The sequence below is a fragment of the Lethenteron reissneri genome, chromosome 58 (assembly GCF_015708825.2).
Source record: "Lethenteron reissneri isolate LAM-NWPU_2019-01 chromosome 58, ASM1570882v1, whole genome shotgun sequence".
NCBI lineage: Eukaryota > Metazoa > Chordata > Hyperoartia > Petromyzontiformes > Petromyzontidae > Lethenteron > Lethenteron reissneri.
Genome location: NC_083836.1, coordinates 698,269 through 717,391, shown reverse-complemented (window position 1 = coordinate 717,391; position 19,123 = coordinate 698,269). Strand labels below are relative to the sequence as shown.

Here is a 19,123-nt window from a genome sequence, read left to right as displayed (position 1 = left end):
ATACATTCGTGTGGATTAGTTGAAAGAAGACCATTGTCTAGGGGTCCATCGAGTAAGGGACGCCACGGTGGCTAGGAGATGTTAACTACCTCGCCTGGTAGACAGGTCGTCGTGAGTTCGATCCAAACCCTGCTGCTGTATATTTGGAGTTTGCGTGTTCTCCCCGTGATCGTGTGGATTTTAGGGATTTGTCACATTTAGAATGAGCACCACGCGTTCAGAGTTTGTGGCTGATATGAATGTCACCTTGACGATCTCGGCCACGAGCCGCGCGGCTCTCGCGTCGCGGAGCAGCGCGGCGGGCGGCAGCACCACGAGGACGACGCAGCACGAGGGCGACACGCGGCGACCCGCGGCGCCCGCGGAGCAGAACCGACGACACTCGCGGACTGCGGCGGCGGCAGGAGCGGCAGCGGCGGTCGTAGTCGTAGTGGGGTCATCATCATCAGCAGCAACAGCGGCTGCTGCTGCTGCTGCGTCTCTGTGGGTACCCGGGGCGCCGTTGGCCGCGCCCTGGGCGCAGACGCCGCCCGGGGCGCGTTGCCTCTCGGGGTTTGCCTCCTGCTCCTTCTCCTGCTGCTTCTCCTGCTGCTGCTCCTCCTCCTCCTGCTGCTCCTTCTCCTCCGGCTGCTCCTCCTGCTCCTTCTCCTGCTCCTTTTCCTGCTGCTGCTCCTGCTGCTGCTGCTCCTGCTGCTGCTGCTCGCGTAGAAGCAGCAGCGCCCTGGAGACGTCGTGGAGCACCTGGCGGCTCCCCGCGCCGCCGCCGCCCACGAGCAGCAGCCGCTGCGCGCCGCCCATGGCGCGCACAGCCGCGGAGAGATCCTCCTCCTCCTCCTGCTGCTGCATGGGGGCGACGCGGCCACTGCGCGGCACGAGACGATGCAGCTGCTGCTGCTGCTGGTGGAGCTGCTGCTGCTGCTGGTGGTAGTGGTGGAGCTGCTGCTGGTGGTGGTGGAGCTGCTGGTGGTGGTGGAGCTGCTGCTGCTGCTGGTGGTGGTGGAGCTGCTGCTGCTGTTAGTGACCGTGATGCAGCTGCTGCTGCTGATCAGTCGACGATGACGGCGGCGGCGATGCTGATGAGGAGACAGGGGGACGAGTGGCAGTCGGGGCAGTCCGCCGACCTCTCCCGCGGCCCGCGTGGCACCCCCCCCGGCTCCCCCCCCCCCGCCTCCCCCCCCCCCGGCCCGCCCCCCCGCCTCCCCCCCCCGGCTCCCCCCCCCCCCGCCTCCCCCCCCCCCCCGCCCCCCCCCCCGCCTCCCCCCCCCGGCTCCCCCCCCCCGGCTCCCCCCCCGGCTCCCCCCGCGTGGCCCCCAGCCCCAGGCTGCTGCTGCTGCTGCCCGCCAGGAGGAGGAGGGGGGGGGGACTGCCCCTTCACCCCGCGGGAGGAGCCGCTTCGAGCGCTGCGGAAACAGCAGCGCTCGAAGCGTGGTGTGTGTGTCTGTGTGCGTGTCTGTCTGTGTGTCTGTGTGTGTCTGTGTGTGTATGTGTGTGTCTGTGTGTGTATGTGTGTGTGTGTCTGTGTGTGTGTGTCTATGTGTGTCTGTGTGTGTGTGTCTGTGTGTGTGTGTCTGTGTGTGTGTGTCTGTGTGTATGTCTGTGTGTGTGTCTGTGTGTCTGTGTGTGTGTCTGTGTGTTTGTGTGTGTGTCTGTGTGTGTGTCTGTGTGTGTGTCTGTGTGTGTGTGTGTGTCTGTGTGTGTGTGTCTGTGTGTGTGTGTCTGTGTGTTTGTCTGTGTGTGTCTGTGTCTGTGTGTGTGTGTATGTGTGCGCGTGTGTGTATGTGTGTATGTTTGTGTGTGTGTATGCGCGTGTGTGAGAGTGGTGTTGTGTTCCTACCACCTCCACCTGGCCACACACTCACACCGATTGACAGCCCTGCCACTCAGCCCGTGACAGAGACGATAACAATACACGAATACACGCACGACACTTGTCACGGACATAGGTGAAGATTACAGCAGCCGTTGTTGAGCAGCTTCTAAGGGTTGCAAAACTGCGACCTTGGGACCAGTAAGGCTGGAACACTGGAACATGTTTTCATTCTCAAGCTACCACGTCTGTCCAGCAAGGAAGCCTCCGTGTGTGGAATCTCAGAACGGGGTAACAGGAGGTGTTAAGGTGATCAAGCACCAAATCGATACACACCTTTGGCAAGGAATCAAGTACTGCATGAAGGGGCCGTCCTTAAATGACGTCACGCACCTTGGGGGGGGGGGGGGTCAGACATTTGTGACGATGTGTGACGAGGGGGGAGGGTTTGCAACTTTTGATTAATATAGACCACACGTTCTACTTAATTAAATAGACTTTTTAATAAATGTTTTCTCCTACAACATCAGTGTGCAGCGCCACATTAAATACGCACTACAATGACAATAGTTTAAAGCGATTTGAAACGTGTTTTATTTGGGGGGGGGGGGCAGAGCTTTGTGACGTCATATTTGAGGGGGGTCTGACTTTTTGTGACGCCGTGTGACGAGGGGGGGGGGGGGTCAAAAATCCTCCAAAATCGCGTGACGTCATTTATGGACGCCCCCCAACCACGCATGGTAGTTGTGGTGAACAGGCAAACAACACGTGACCTGATCTGCTGATCATGCATGGATTGTCTTTGAATGGCCTCCACCAGACACATCAGCAGCCTTCTGCGTGGCCTGGTCTCACCCCCAGTGTCAGGCCAGAGAACACCGCCCCAAGGCGACCAGCGCAAGGGCAATGCCACACGCAACAGAGCACGTGGAGCTCGGGGTGAGCAGCTACATCACGGGATATCTTGTATGCCAGTCTCAAAGTATGAATAACAAGAAGAGATTTTACCCTTTCTGGCACTAAAATTGCCCGATGATGCTGGATGCAATTACCAGCGAAACGTCGTACTACTCAAAAATTGTAAATGTTGTGGTTTCACGCTTCAACACACCGGTGGGCTAAAGCAGTGAACTATTTGTCTTTTGTCAACGTGACACTTTTTTGCTGATTGGCCGTGTCGGGTGGTGGAGGGTTACGACACAGTTATAAATAACGCGATCTAACCCAAACACGTTGATTATGATTATGAAGGAGGTGTTTGTTTTTTAGAACACCAAGTGGACACACCTTTGCAAGGAATCGGGTACTGGAGTAACCACACGTGGTGCTTATGGTGAGGGAGCTGCAAGCGCGGTGTGAACGCGGAGGTCACGGAGACAAACTCACTCGCGCGTTGCGCCACGGATCTTGGAATCTTACCTCGGCAAGCGCTGAGAGACCCGGCCATTTCTCGTTTTAGGCGGGTGGTGGCTTCGCCATCGACGCACCCGGCCTGTACATCCAGCAGTGTGGAGCGAGGGTTGGTGGGTCGCGTGCGCACAAACGCGACGTTGTGACTCGCTCACTCGCCGTGGGCGTCGAGGAGACAGTGAACGTGAATTCCACCCGTTCCGTCTGAACGGGATCGAGTGTTTCCCCCTCACCGCGTTGGGTTTCTCCACGCGCTCCTGCCACGTGTAAACACTCATCGGTATGTATGTGTGTTGAACTTCTTTCGCGCTGTACGTGGCCAACCGTCCTCATCGGAGGTGCGGCCTAAAACACCTTCACGTGTAGAGGACCGCAGAGCTTGGGAAATTGTTTCCACCGGCTCACCGCGTGGCTGCCTTCCCGCTCCTCGTGCCCGAGTGATCCTCGACGAGGCTGAGAGCCAATCCTGTGCGGCGGCAAATGACAAGGCGACATTGCTATTGAATTCATGGCCACCGCGGCTTGCCAGGTGTTGTAGGCGCAGGGCTCCGAGTTGACGGCCGTGCCGGGTGTCACCCCCTCGTATACAGCGCGGTGCTGGACTCCCCCCCCCCCGGGTTCTCTGCTGCCCTCCCAGACCCACAAGGGCAGTGAGGTGGCCACCGGTGGGCAGCTACGGCAAGTGGGTTCGTCAACCCATCCGTGCAGACACTTGGCTGTCACTCGTGTACGGTGTTTGGGTTATCTCCGCGTGCTCCGGTTTGCTCCCACGCAAACCCAAACCCTCATTGGAACTGGCCGAAAACCTCCCAACGTCGCAGAATCGCACTCCTGCCAAAGTGAACAGCGTCAAGGTCCTTGCCTTGGGAGGTCAGGCGGGTCACCAACGGTGGTTCAAGCAAGTCTGACTGTGCTGACGAGTGTCAAATCCGTTCTACAGTTTGCTTTTATTTCACCAGGAGGATTTCTCCACAAATCTGGCTGTCGCCTGATGAAGCTAGTTGTGATTACTGGCGAAACGTCGTACTCAGATTGTAAATGTTGTGGCTTGGCTCTCCAACACACAACCGGTGTGCTATACTAGTACACTACACTATACACTACACTATACACTACACTATACACTGCACTATACATTACATTATACACTACACTATACACTAGTGCTGTACTAGTGACGAATTGGCACGTTCTGTTTACGTGACAACCCTTACAAGTTGGCCGTGTCGGGTGGTGGCGGGTTTAACGACACACACGATCTAACTCAAAACAACTACATTATGGATGATATTGGTCGCGAAAGCCTGCTGCGTGTTAAACTGAACCAATGCTGCTCATAAAATGTACTCCAGAACTCTGCGTGGCATTTGCGGTTGTGTAAGATACATCTATAATTTTTTATGCAGTGATAAATATTTACTTGGCAATGTCTGAGTCAGGGGACAGTCAGTGAGTGGCCGTGTTGAAACCCTAAATAACCGAACACACAGCGCCCCGTTACCACGTGTTTCTGCACGAAACTAAACTCGGATTTTGTTTTACACATCCCGTCAGCGACACGGCCTTCTGGGAGTGCGTCCATCAGCAGAATTGGTTCAATAAAAGCAAACTGTGGGCCAATTCCGATGTTTCAGCGTCTCATCAGCAAACTGGGAGCGCGTTTATACCAACAGTGGTGGACTGTCCGATGTTGATTTGGGGTGCGCCGTGTAAACAAGACGGGGGGGGGGGGGGGGTTGCAGACCGTGAATCCAAAGCCCTTCCACCACCCCTCTTGTACAAACACAAAGATCCCCCGTGTAGCCTAAACAGACTTGGGGCAAGTGCTGTTAGCGAGTACCTATGAAGGCCGGCACGGCACACGAGGGGGTGGGTGGCCAACACCACGCCCGGCCGCCTTTGTCTCCCTCGTGGCGATGTTTACACACCGCACCAGGTACTCATTTTAGACCGAGTCGACCTAGGGGAGGCCCAGAACCGGTTCAGATAATCGTCACCGGTATTGGCCGTGAGCGGGAATCGAACTTGGGTGGCCGGGTGTGTAGCACAGTGTGCTAACCGCTCCACTACCACTCCCCACACACACACAGACAGACACACACAGACACACACAGACAGACACACACACACACATACACACACACAGACACACACAAACACACACAGGCAGACATACAGACAGACACACACAGACACACACACAGACAGGCACACAGGCAGACACACAGACAGACAGACACACACAGACAGACAGACACACACAGACACACACTGCAGCTCACGGCAGTGGTGTAGCAATGCTTCGGCCAAAGTGCAGTGGTCTCCGTGCGGTGGCAGCACGGGAGGCTGGACAGGGCCCACAGTGTGGGGGTCTCCGCTCAACACAGTGTGGGCTAGTGGTTAGCATACTGCGATATGCAATATTGTACAACACTTTTATTTGACCAGGTAATGAAGTGGATTATCACGTGGAAATGTATCGCAGCCAAATACTCTAAACGCGTGATGTCAATTCTAAATGTGGATGGAAAAACCGGAGGACCCGGAGAAAAATCCACGCAACCACGGGGGGAGAGACACCGCAAACTCCAAATATACAGCAGCAGGCGTCAGGGTTCGGCATCGAACCCACAACCTCCTGTATACCAGGCGAGGTAGTTAACATCTCCTAGCCACCGTGGCGCCCCGACCACGACAGCTAACATCAGTGGGGAGCGATATCCGAACCCGGTCCTGCCACCCCCGCATTCACCAAGCAACACTGACCGATTTGGTGAAGTATGGTCAAACAACCCTTATGATCAACACGGCGGGGGGGGGGGGGGGGGGCTTCATCCAGCAGTGGATTGGCCGAGAGCTGCACGTTATATTTTTGGGATTTTGGGTCTGTAGGATCCATTACATTGATGGACTAGAAAACATCTCATTTGGAACGGACTGAAAGTGACGTTTGCAAAAATAATAATTACCATCAACAGCTCTCTGTTCAATCTTTGACCACAATCCAGCAATCATTCAAAAACGATGAAGCGAATGAAATGTGGAACACGGAGTCGATGTCATCGCGTACGCAGCCACCACGTGCCCGTTCCACAGAATCGTTTAGCAAAATTAAACCTTCGAAACCCCCACAGCGGCGTGCCCATGTTTCGTAGGCACGAGTGGGACACGCCATGTCCCTGCGTGTGCACAGGCACCGGGGTGGTCTCCATTACGTCCAGCGACTAAGGGGGAGAGAGAAGACATCGGAGCCGATGGTGGGATACTCGAGGCAGATCTGTGGTCTCCACGTGAGTCTTTGGGAATGTCTCCGAGCCTATGACAAACTTTATGGGTTAATAGCTTCCTATGTGTTGTATATTGAATTTATTTCGCACCGTATGTAGCCAACCGTGCCAATCGGAGTTGTTGTGTTGGTCTCCACGTGAGTATATCTCTAGGCCTCTGTGTGCGAGTCTGTGGCGAAGTGAGCCTCTGTGTAAAAACAGATGGTGGGACGTTGCTGTCAGTACAGCTCTTGGAGGTTGCGACATGTTAACTACTTCGCCTGGTATACAAAAGGTCGTGCGTTCGATCCCGACCCTGACGCCTGTTGTATATTTGCAGCTTGCATGTTCTCCCCGTGGTAGCGTGGATTTTTCGTCGGGTCCTCCGGGTTTTCCCTTTACATTTAGAAACACGCGCTTAGTAGTATTTGGCTTCTATACATTTCCATAAGCTATTGTTTGTGGCCAGGTCGCTTCTGAAAAGGAGCTATTCATAGCTCAGTGGGCTTTACCTGGTTAAATACAAAGTTGTTTTCTACTCTTCTTGTAAACGCGCGGCACTCACGCTCGATAGGAAACGAGCAAAGTCCGCTCTGCGGCCACGAGCACAACGCCTCATTCCAGGAACGACGTGGAAGTCCAACGAACCCGAGCCATTGCAAACCTTTGGGTGACTCGCCGAGGACGGACGCAGGCTGTCGGGCTACGACCCCTGTGTCGCCCCACTCCGAGCGCGGTCGTAGCGACCGATCGCCGGAGCGAGTGGGTTTCACGCGCAGCTGCCACCGCACGGGAGAGCCAGGAGTGCGCGATGCCCGAGTGATTTTAAAGCCAGGAAATACGAGGCGCTGTGCGTGGGGCCGTGTGAGGACCTTTACGGGCAAGGCACAAAAGACAGCGGTGCAGCATGGGGTAATGTTTAAACCGCGCGTCAATCATTACCCAGTTGAGCTTTGAGTCTCCAGAGTTTGCAATTACAAATTTATTTAAGCAGATTATGAGCACAAGTGGGGGGGGGGGGGGGCATGAGGGCATAGGGCATGTGTCGCACACACACAGATACGCGCGCACACACAGACACACCCCCCCAAGCGGCTTGATGAATGGTCACCGTTTGCGGTCACGGGGTTGGAGATTCAATTGAAGGTAAAGGTGCAGCCCTGCGACTGCGTTGCGAACGGCAATGTTGGCAGGAGGCCCTCCGCTCGAGAGAGTGCTAGAGAGCCCCTGTGGAGGGTATTTTTGGCCTACTCTTCCACGCTGACCACACATCCTGGAAGATGGACAATTCCAAAATTATTTTATTATTATTATTTAGTTCCACTTTTATAGTTCTGCTCGCTCTGCCAACCTCAATGCGAAATAATCTGACTGCTCGTTAATGGCACGAATTGTCTCTCGCCAATTGTGTCACACGCACAATGTCGTGGAATCGGCTGGGTGGCTTAGCCACCCGTGTCACCTCGAGCAGCGGATCTCCTTTCAGATGATGATGATGTCACGTACACGTGGAATACTCTGAACCGGCTCCACACCCAAGTTTCCAGGTCAAGATCCAACCTGGCCACGTGAAAGTGCTCCACAAAACCAGAGCTGCTGCTGCTGCGATGGTGGCAATATGTTAACTACCTCTCCTGGTGTACAAGAGGTCGTGGGTTCGATCCCAATCCTGATGCCTGTTGTATATTTTAAGTTTGCATGTTCTCCCTGTGATCGCGTGGATTTTTATTTGGGTCCTCTGGCTTTTCCCTCCTCATTTATAATGAACTTTTAATCTGTATTGAAAACTCATTTTTTGTTCAAATGCTTCTTGTGTTGAGTTTGCTGTCCTTCCCCCGCACCTCCGATTAGCGTGGTTGGCTACGTGCGGTGCCAAAGAAGTTCAACGTACGTAGACAACACGTCGCCATCGCGGCGCCCCTTTTCTTTGGCAAACAGGGTTGCGACACAACTCGGGAACCGATTTTAAATCACCGGCAGCTGAGAGCCTGGACTCGAACCCAGGATCGTCGCCAGGCTGTGGTGAGCGACACCGGGCCTCGCGGCGGGCTGCGGGCTCCCCGTGTCGCCATCACGCGTTGAGGTACTTGGCGTGGTGCAGCACGTGGTCGTCCATGAAGGTGGCAATGAAGTAGTAGCTGTGGTCGTAGCCCTGTGCACACCGGAGGAGTCCACAAAACGGTGTCAAGAGAACCAGGCCCATGTTAAAATGCGCGTTTAAGAGTATTTGGCTGCTATAGATTTCCACGTGATGCCAAGTCACTTCATAGGTCAATCAATTGTGGATAGGTCGCTTCTGGAAAAAAATCTATGTAGCTCAGTAAAATAAAAAAAGTTTGGTGTAGTTTACCTCGCGGCACGCACACACACACACGCACGCACGCACGCACACACGCACGCACACGCACACACGCGCACACACGCACACACGCACGCACGCACACACACACGCACACACATACACTCACTCACACACACACGCACACACATACACTCCCACACATACACGCACACACACACGCACGCACACACACACGCACGCACACACACACGCACGCACACACGCACACACACGCGCACACGCACGCACACACACTCACACACACACGCACACACATACACGCACACACACACTCCCACACATACACGCACACACACATACACGCACTACACACGCACGCGTACACACGCACGCGCACACACGCGCACACACACAGGTGACTCCGCACCTCCTGTAGCCTGAAGACGGCCGGAACCTTGGCCTGCGTGCACGCGGCCAGGAAGTTGTCGGGCAGCAGCTGCCCGGCCGAGAGGAACTGGTCGTCCTTGCCCTGGTCAACGAGGATGTCGAGTGGTGGACCCGAGTAGCCGGACACCAGCAACGTGGCATCGTACGCCTGTGCGAACAAGACGAAGCGGTTCATTTAATTCCATGCCCCGTGATGGCGACCCGGAAAATACGTCCGCGCCGGACACACCGCATCCAGTCCACCACCTCTCGCGACGCCTGTGGCTACCACTAGTCACGTCCCACCTACTTCAGTGGATTGGCAAACTGGTAAACATTTCTGCGCCCGACACACCGCATCCAGGATTCCTTTCGTTATTTCTAAAGCTGTGGCAACTGCTGGCCACGTGCCACCCATTTCAGTCTACCAGCAACCAGGTCAAGAATTCGCGGGCAGCTTTGCTTCCGAGGCGCAATGAGATCGGGCGCGGTCGGTGGAGAATTACTTTCAGTGACCCACGACGCGATGACGCACCTTCCAGGCCTCGCGGTCTTCGCCAAGGTAGCCCGCGAAGGCCTTCTGGCCCCACGGACACTCCACTGGGTTGCAAATCGGCGCGAACGCCGACACGGACTGGGTGCGGGCGGGTGATGGGGGGGGGGCGGAAAGAGGGAGAGAGGCAGGGAGGGAGTGGTGAGATCGTCAGTCCAGCAATTCGGATGCTTAGGCCGGTACTCTTAGGCAAGGCTCAGGCTTGGCTCAAGTGATCCGGCTCAAATCCGTGCTGAACCCGAGTTGACTCTGAGCAATGGTCCCAGCCATGTGCTCAGAATTTCCATGAGCTGAGCCTGAGGTGAGCTACAGCTGAGCCGTTCACTCTGCGCATCTTTGAAAGCGACCGAGGCGGTTCAAGTCAGAGCGGGGTTTACGTGAGTAGAGGCCGAGGCAGAGCCAAGCCGCAACTTGGGAGTACGGCCCTGAGAATCGGGTTACGCTGCCCATATTCTCCGGATCATACAATGCTCCGTGCTTTGTTCCCCTCCCGTACTCCCCGTCCACTCCACGGCGGCTCCTCACCCTGTACATGCCGGGGTTCCTCAGCGCGCAGACCAGCGCGCCGTGCCCCCCCATCGAGTGCCCGAAGATCGACTGCTTCTCGGCGTCCGCGCTGAACGATTCCTTCACCAGCTTGGGCAGCTGTGGAGGTCCGCACGTCAACACTCAAGGCTTCACCCGTTCTGCATTGCACTTCGATGTTTCCGCACCCGGCACCCCAAATCCAGTATACTGCATCATCTGGATTATAAAATGGCACTTATTTTCGCTGCATCTTAAAGCAAATGTTGTGGGTGCGTATTTATGATATGGAATATAAAATTGGATTTTCTGGTAGACATGTTTTAATTGTGTGCATTTTTCTCCGGGTCCTGCGGTTTTCCCCTCTATATTTAGAATTAACGTGCATTTAGAGTATTGGGCTACCACTATAAATTTCCACATGATAAGCCACTTCGTTGAGCTATCATTTGTGGCCAAGTCGCTTCTGAAAAAGAGCTACGTAGGTCAGTGGGCCTTACCTGGTAAAATAAAATCTAGTTGACAACAATGATCTTCCAGAAGACATCTCTCTCCATAGTAAAGCATCGCAATCAAAATCATCTTATGGAAGTGACCGAGCTGGCAACGCTGATTTCCAGAGTTCGAACCCAGGTTTCAGCCGCCTGCGATTAAAGTTGGGTTCTCAAGTGTAGCAAGTTGATGGTGTCAGCACGGTCACGAATGACAGCACTGAAAAAATACTTTAGATATGTCAATTTATGTTCTGCACTTGATCAGTTTTACTGTCATGCAATGAACATTAGTTTGTAATGTTTAGTGAGGTGCAAACTCAAGAGACAAGGGTAGTCTCATTTGCAAGAGTGTCTGGCCAGAGGCGGTAGGAAAAGCGCTTCCCTGGACCGTGTGGAAGAGTGGAGCAGAGGTCGCTTTAAGGCTCTCGAATGGTAGCTCTGTGATATCCGCTTCCTCGGGCCATTCTCTAACATGGGAGTGCCGCGCTGCACTGAGAGATTTCCGAATGGGCACTTCGTCAAGTGACACGACGCCGATAGCGCCACTTGGAATAAAATTGTGGAGGTGTAAAATAAAAAACTAAACCTCTTAGGACTAAAAAAAAAGCATTGATGCAGAAGCGACGAGTTGGGCACGTCGTTCCGCCCGTAGCGCGTCACCTCGCGCGTGACGTAGGAGTACATGCGGTAGTGCTGGCTCCAGGGGTCGCGCGTCGCGTCCACGTAGAAGCCGGCGCCCGAACCGAAGTCCCAGCTCTCGTCCTCCCCCTCCACGTTACAGCCGCCTGAGTGCGCCGACACACGGGTTTGGCGTTCCACGTTTTCTTTCGGGACATTCCAAGTAGTTGCAGTAGAAGTAGTTTTATGCAAAAATCCTGGTCACCCCTCAACACTCGACAAGGTTGTCAACGTTTACAACGATATTATTATTTATACGTACCGATGTATTGATCAAATTTTTACCGCTAAAGCTCCTCCGCCTCCTCCTCACCTGAGGGTTAAAGGTACGACGACATTTTGCTTGTTCTGCTTTGAGCTTCGTGACGTAGGGAATTCATGGAATAGAAACTGTTCAAAAGTGAGTGAACACCGCACGGCAGTGGCGTCTTGCAGTTGATGGTGATAAAATATTATGATGATGTTATGATTACAATTATGATGTTGGTAACAATGTCACAATTGACGCTGGTGGTAATGATGCTCGTAATGACACTGGTGATAATCGAAGAGAGCATGGATGCTGGTGACGAGTGACGTTCGCGTCGATGCTGGTGATGATGGCGACGGGATGTCGGGCGCGCTGCTGCTGTTGTTGCTGCTCACGAGGACTCGTGTCGGGCGCCACCACGATGAGGCCGTGCTCCGACGCCAGGCGCTGCACCCCGGCCTTCGTCACAAAGTTCTGCTCGGTGCACGTGAGGCCTGGCAGGCGGGGGGCGGGGGGTGATGTGGGCACAACGTTAGGGAGCAAACATGAGCCGAGACACACACAGTTCATACTTCACTCGTCGGTGCCGCCTGGCAATGCCATAATGGCTCCAATTTCTTTTAGAGGCCAATTATAGTGAATTAAGTGATAACCACCCCACAGAGACGATCACCCCTCTCTGTACCTGTGTTGCCCGCTGTGTGTATCTTGGTGATATCTGTCTGCTTATATGTCTGTCTATACTTTTTTCTGGTTAGATTTTATGTCGCTATTTCATTATACCTGATGATGATTGCTTGTGTTGCAATCGAAACGTCGTATGTTATTATTTATATATATTTTTTAATTTATACGTGACTTTACCGAAAGAACCAAAGAATAATTCCTGCAGTCACGAAAGCTCCAAAGTTAAGAAGTGATAACCACTTGATGCGATTGGGTTATCACGTCGTTCCCTTGTATTCACCGCATAAATAAATCGGTATGACGAAAGTGATGCAACCTTAAGCAATTTCTGCTCCGGCCCACAAACTAATCGCACCTCCGAATAGCACAGTTGGCTACGTACGGTGCGAAAAAAGATCAACATACGTACAGACACACAACCGGCTCACGCGACGTTGTGTGCCAGCATCATGGTCCAAAATATGCTCAGTCTGAAAAATTATTCCGCAAATCATCATCATAATCAGGATTACGCGTAGCAACATCGCCGCTCCCTACTGGCAAACCATAGCCATCTGGGAAACGCAGCGCGTTCCTTCGCGAGAGGCCTGCGCTATGAGAGCGGCCGCAAATACAAAATCACACAACAATTGTCATCATCCATAATACAGGTTTTTTTGGGTTAGATCGCGTAAATATATAAATGTGTCCTTAAAACCCGCCACCACCCGACACAGCCAACTAACCCAAAAAATCTCTATTATGGTCGCGCAAGCCTCCTCCGTGTTAGATTGCCGTCATCGTTATTATTATTATTAACGGGGCTGAGTGGCGGTGGCGGTAGTCTGCCCATGCTTGGGTCACCTGATAGCCAGTAGAGAACTGGGCACTTGTGCGTCTCCGCTTTGGGCGGCAGGTAAACGCCGAAGCGCATCTTGCACTTGAGCTCCGAGCTGCGAGTAGGCGAAGGGGCACGCGGTGGACGGGGGAGTTCGGGGAGGGGAGGGATGCACGATGCATTAATACAACTTCATTTATTCATCCATCCATAATATCCAGCAGAGCCACACTGAGACTTCAGACTCTTTCGCAGGAGGGTCCAGCTACATTCGGTTTTTGTTTTAACCCTTTCCCATTTCTGACGACGTATATGCACATACGTTCATCGGAACAGAATCATAAGAAAAACTAGAATAAAATAACTTCACCGGTATATATTCAGGTCGCCACGTGCCACATTTTGGCACCAGCTATCGTAGAGTGCGGTAGTCGTGTCGCCACGGTTCTCTGCGGTGAGTACAATGTCTTTAAAAACAACGGCGCCATGCCTCTCTAAATAAAATTAACGTTGAGCCGCTTGCGCGTTCCGGGATTCGGCGTTGAACAGGACACCCACCCTGCAACTAGCCGACCTCTCGTAACAGGAAAGGGTTAAGGTTTTTTCAGACAATTAATGATTAGTGTTTATACACGAGGGAGGAAACCGGAGTGACCAGAGAAAACCCACGTGTGTGTGTGTGGGGTGGGGGGGGCAACGTTCTATACCCGGACAGATGGAAACAGATGGCGACTACGATTCGTCACAGTCCCAATGGTACAACGGCCTTCCTGGTTGAGCGTCGTTCTAAATGCGAGTCCTTGCAACGTTCCAAGGGAGGGTGGGGCCAGTCCGATAATTAAACTCCGTTTGAATAAATTCGCCCCCCGTTGTGACCGTATTTCAATATTGAGTTGTATATTCATCCAGGTGGGAGGTTGAGTGCTCTAGCGAGGCCTCCAGTTGGATGGAAAATTCACGGTGCTGTTGCTGCTGTTACCGATGATGATCATGCTGTTGCTGCTGATGAAGCTCTTGCTGCTGTTGATGTTGCTGTGCCTAATGTTGTTGCTGCTGATAATGATTACAATAATTATGTTGCTGATGAGGATGATTGCAGCAATATACACTTTATTAATATTCTAACTGCCCCTTTACTTCAGATTGAGATGAATCAACTTTGGAATTAAAAATTCCCAATAGTTCGTGCTTGTACTCTCACCGATGACCCCGAGTTTCTGTAATAGCATGCCTTCTCTTCCCGTCACCTTGCCCCCGTCTGCTGCCCTTTTGTACAAACATCTTGCCATGGTGGTGAGATGTTAACTCCCTTGATTGGTATGCAGGAGGTCGTGCGTTCCATCCCGACCTGATGTGTATATTTGGAGCTTTGGCGGTCTCTCTCCCCGTGGTCACGTGGATTTTTCTCTGGGTCCTCCGGAGACTTGACGTATGTTCAGAGTATTTGGCTGCTATAAATTTCCACGTGATAAGCCACTTCGTTGAGCTATCATTTTTGGCCAGGTCACTTCTGAAAAAGAGCCATGTAACTCAGTGGGCCTTTCCTGGTAAAATAAAAGTTTACTAAAATTAAATGACTCTGCTCCCCCTTCTGGTGGTGTGCCATGGGGACAAAGCTATACGTTCACTGTAACCGTCTGGCAATTGGTAAATACCTCACTACCCATTATACCCTTACACAGGAGGTCCAAACGCTAGCCACCAAGCAACAAATGGATCACCAGAGTAAACACGCGGTGATCATGTTTTGCCGGCCGCTTTGCAAATGCCATACAAAAGAAAAGACAGGACGTACCTCTCATGTTCAAACACCTTCTGATATCCTTCAAAAATCCGGTTGCTGGAAATTTCCACCAGAGCCATGGCTGGGTCCTGTGGAGGTGAAAAGACATTGGGGAGAAAGGCGCCGATGCCAATGTTACGTTTCAGTGTCACATCTTCTGGAAATGATAGCAACAATATTATTTATCCCGGAAACCCTCACTCAATCTGAAGGCTCTTCTTCGGATAGGGTCCTGCAACACTGGGATGGTTGACCAACCCCATTAACGAGTGGGAAGAAGCTGCAGAACCCAGGAGAAACCCCATCAAGCATGCAAGGGAATAACACTCAACTCCACACAGATGGATTCAATCAATTTTCTGTACTGCAAGTTTTGTGAGTTTTGCAAAATAAAATCCTTCTACCAATTATATTCCAAATGTGATTGCAGAAACAGGTCACAAGAGGAAGAATTATCCGTTTGGGTACCAATTGTCTGTCGGGTTGTGGCAGGTTTACAGACACATTTATATCTACGCGATCAACCCGAAAAAAGTCTATTATGGATAATTTTGGTCGCGAAAGCGACCAACATTAGGATGTCTGCTGCAAGCAGTGCAACACCTCGTGTCAGAGAATGGCCATGACAGAAGACTTCATGGAACTAGTTGAGGTCAAGATAACCAGTCTCTATCCACACGGGGTCACACCACGTATATGCCCTGGAAAGAGCGTTTGTCCCATGCCAATGGAACTGAACATTTTAATTTTGCCAAATTTAATACAAAAGGGGTTTTGTTTGCACCAAGCTTAGACCAAGAAGAACTCGATACACTTGGGAAACCCAGATTCAAACCCTGGGTCTCAGCAGTGATGGCTCAGCAGTTTGCCAAACCTCTGGGCTACCCCCGATATAAATTGTCACGCAGCACTTGAAGACCATGTGGCACACACTCAAGAATTTGCTTATTCACCGAATAAAACATCAACATTCCTAACATTTTCAAATGTTGGTCTCCGAAAGAATTATGGCTCCGAGACCGATTGAATGCCTGATATGGCAGGCTCAGCCTAAATTAGAGACTCCAACTGGGCACTTAAAGTTACTGTATAGGAGGAGCCTGTCAATGTCAATGAACCCAGTAATTTGCCTCCTGTAGAGTGATGCTAAAGCCAAAAAAAGAGAGGCTAGAGCCATGCAGAACTGAACACGCATGTACGGCACACACACATGTACGATATAGACACACACGGTACACACGCATGTACACACACACACGTAATTGTACGATATAGACACATCTACGGTACACACGCATGTACTATATAGACACACACGGTACACACGCGTGTACGGCACACACACATACGGTACATACGCATGTACTATATAGACACACACGGTACACACGCATGTACTATATATACACACACACGGTACACACGCATGTACTATATACACACACACGGTACACACGCATGTACATACACACACGGTACACACGCATGTACGGCACACACACACGGTACACACGCATGTACGGCATACACTCGTGCATACGCACGATACATTGCCACATACAATAACGTAACAACCTTCGTTCACCACTAAGTGGCGGCGACGTCACCCAGGCGCCGGTGCCAGGCTAGGTGCACGAAGCGCTGAATCACAGCGCCTGCCCCTCTATGGCAATTTGGATCGCAGCCGCGTGGGATGCAGGCGTTGACAAAGAGAGCGGAACGAGGTTGGCGGCAGAGAGAGAGAAGCTCCACAGCGCAGCGAGGCGCTTCGCTGGGGAGACGCGGCCTGCTGCTGCTGGGGGGGGGGGGGGGTACGCGGCCTGCTGCTGCTGGGGGGGGGGGGGGGACGCGGCCTGCTGCTGCTGGGGGGGGGGGGGACGCGGCCTGCTGCTGCTGGGGGGGGGGGGGGGAGACGCGGCCTGCTGCTGGGGGGGGGGGGACGCGGCCTGCTGCTGCTGGGGGGGGGGGGGAGACGCGGCCTGCTGCTGCTGGGGGGGGGGGGGAGACGCGGCCTGCTGCTGCTGGGGGGGGGGAGACGCGGCCTGCTGCTGGGGGGGGGGGGACGCGGCCTGCTGCTGCTGGGGGGGGGGGGGGAGACGCGGCCTGCTGCTGCTGGGGGGGGGGGGGAGACGCGGCCTGCTGCTGCTGGGGGGGGGGGGGTACGCGGCCTGCTGCTGGGGGGGGGGGGGAGACGCGGCCTGCTGCTGCTGGGGGGGGGGGGGGGGAGACGCGGCCTGCTGCTGCTGGGGGGGGGGGGGACGCGGCCCGCTGCTGCTGGGGGGGGGGGGAGACGCGGCCTGCTGCTGCTGGGGGGGGGGGGGACGCGGCCTGCTGCTGCTGGGGGGGGGGGACGCGGCCTGCTGCTGCTGCTGCTGGGGGGGGGGGACGCGGCCTGCTGCTGGGGGGGGGGGGGAGACGCGGCGTTCACGAAGCGTTACCCCGACGATGGCCGAGAAGCAGCACGGCAAGGACAGAACCGCGAACCGCACGCGTTCAAACAACAACCACAACCACCACCACCATCACCAACTTCACCACCAACAACTTCAACTTCACCTGCCGAGTGATCCGCCGCAAAGAGTCCGTGCCCTTCCCGTGCTGCTGCTGCTTCTACCCACACCGCGCGTCACTGCTGCTGGTGTATTTGGGGATCGCTCGGTTAGCACGCACTGTACAGGGGGTGTGTCCCCCCGCACTGTAAAGGGGGTGCCCCACCCCCCGCACTGTATAGGGGGTGCCCCCACCCCCCGCACTGTAAAGGGGGTGCCCCACCCCCCGCACTGTACAGGGGGTGCCCCCACCCCCCGCACTGTACAGGGGGTGCCCCCACCCCCGCACTGTACAGGGGGTGCCCCGACCCCCGCACTGTACAGGGGGTGCCCCCACCCCCCGCACTGTACAGGGGGTGCCCCCACCCCCCGCACTGTACAGGGGGTGCCCCCACCCCCCGCACTGTACAGGGGGTGCCCCCCCCCGCGCCTGCTGTCGCCGTTCGCCGCGTGGGGGCGGCGGGAGCGGTGGCGCAGCGGTTAGCGCAGCAGCAGCACCGCCACCACTACCCCCCCCAGCAGTGCCGGATGAAGCTCGCGAGGGGCTTGTAGCAAATGTTATGAAGGGGCCCTAAATAAAAACACAAATAAATATTAAAACACTAACTTTTAACTTGCACAGTAAAGTAATTGTATTTTTTCATTTGCTATACAGCCAGATAATGGCAGATCGCTAACCTTTAACACCCAGTCGTTCGCACAAGTTGAAGGCGGTATAGTACTACAGTGATAGAGCAAGTGCAGAATCACTGAACCGGAATTGACGGCTTGAAAGCATTTAGCGCGGGGCCCTTGAAAGTGCGGGGCCCGTAGCTAAAAGTAGCTGCTACATATATAGTAGCTACTTTATATATAGTAGCTACTAGCCTACTACTACTTATGTAGCAGCTACTACTACATATATAGTAGTCATTAAACATGCGTTTAATGACTGCTGCTGATGGCACTCAGAAAGTCTAAACTGGTCCATATCGAGTTTTCTTGCTTAGAAAGGTTCATTCGTGTATGTTGCATCCTGTTTGTTCGTGACTTTCACACGATCAATTTTCCACGTGCGTTTGCATAGCCAAAGTGTAGGCAATAGTTCACGTGGGCTTATTATTATTACTACTACTACGTTTGGTTACCCAGGGAAGCATCACTGAGTTGCATGGCCTATTTCAGGAGGGTTCCCTTCTACGTGACTTTACCGAAAGAACCAAGAAGATGAATCCCTGCAGTCACGAAAGTTTTTAATCGAAAAATTCTGCCAAGTACTTTTACAGTGGGGTGCTATGTTGCTGTAATGTGCAGGTGATTTTTCAGCCGTGAACATTTGGACCATGACGTCGGCACACAATGCCCTCCTCTTGCGAATGACACCACGGGATCATCAACGTCTGCTGTGAGTACAGCAGAGTGCGCGTACTATGTTTTGGTGAATCCACCCGCCAGTATTAACCAGGGCGGCCGCTGGATTCCAACCCGTGAGCCTCAGCAACAAGCGACGAACGTTCTACCGCTGGGCCACGTCACCGCCGCTCGACCAGATGATTTCACGAGTGTGGGTGTGACAATTCCACCTTTGTACGGTCCT

General features: G+C 53.6%; 1 protein-coding gene across 2 annotated transcripts; it reads right to left on the bottom strand.

Annotated features, from left to right (window-relative positions):
* Positions 1-7,503: 7,503 nt before the first annotated feature.
* ESD (esterase D) lies at positions 7,504-17,713 on the bottom strand. Of its 2 annotated transcripts, XM_061575290.1 has the most exons (9): positions 17,555-17,713; positions 15,011-15,087; positions 13,242-13,330; positions 12,107-12,205; positions 11,444-11,568; positions 10,290-10,409; positions 9,747-9,845; positions 9,213-9,380; positions 7,505-8,635 (listed from the first exon to the last, which is right to left on the bottom strand). In XM_061575290.1, exons 2-9 carry the CDS (start codon positions 15,076-15,078, stop codon positions 8,555-8,557), a joined length of 849 nt encoding a protein of 282 aa, XP_061431274.1. In that variant the 5' UTR covers positions 15,079-15,087; positions 17,555-17,713; the 3' UTR covers positions 7,505-8,554. The 2 variants fall into 2 exon arrangements, with proteins under 2 accessions (XP_061431275.1, XP_061431274.1); XM_061575291.1 differs by lacking the exon at positions 17,555-17,713 and having other exon boundaries at positions 7,504-8,635; positions 15,011-15,084.
* Positions 17,714-19,123: the final 1,410 nt, after the last annotated feature.

Bases quoted from the DNA above. Each gene is read 5' to 3' on its own strand.
- ESD (XM_061575290.1), bottom strand. From the start codon at position 15,078: ATGGCTCTGGTGGAAATTTCCAGCAACCGGATTTTTGAAGGATATCAG. The intron at 11,569-12,106 runs GTGAGCAGCAAC...CGGCGCACTCAG, and splicing joins GGCGCCCGACACGAGTCCTC to GCGGCTGTAACGTGGAGGGG. The intron at 10,410-11,443 runs GTGACGCGCTAC...GGACCTCCACAG, and splicing joins ACTCCTACGTCACGCGCGAG to CTGCCCAAGCTGGTGAAGGA.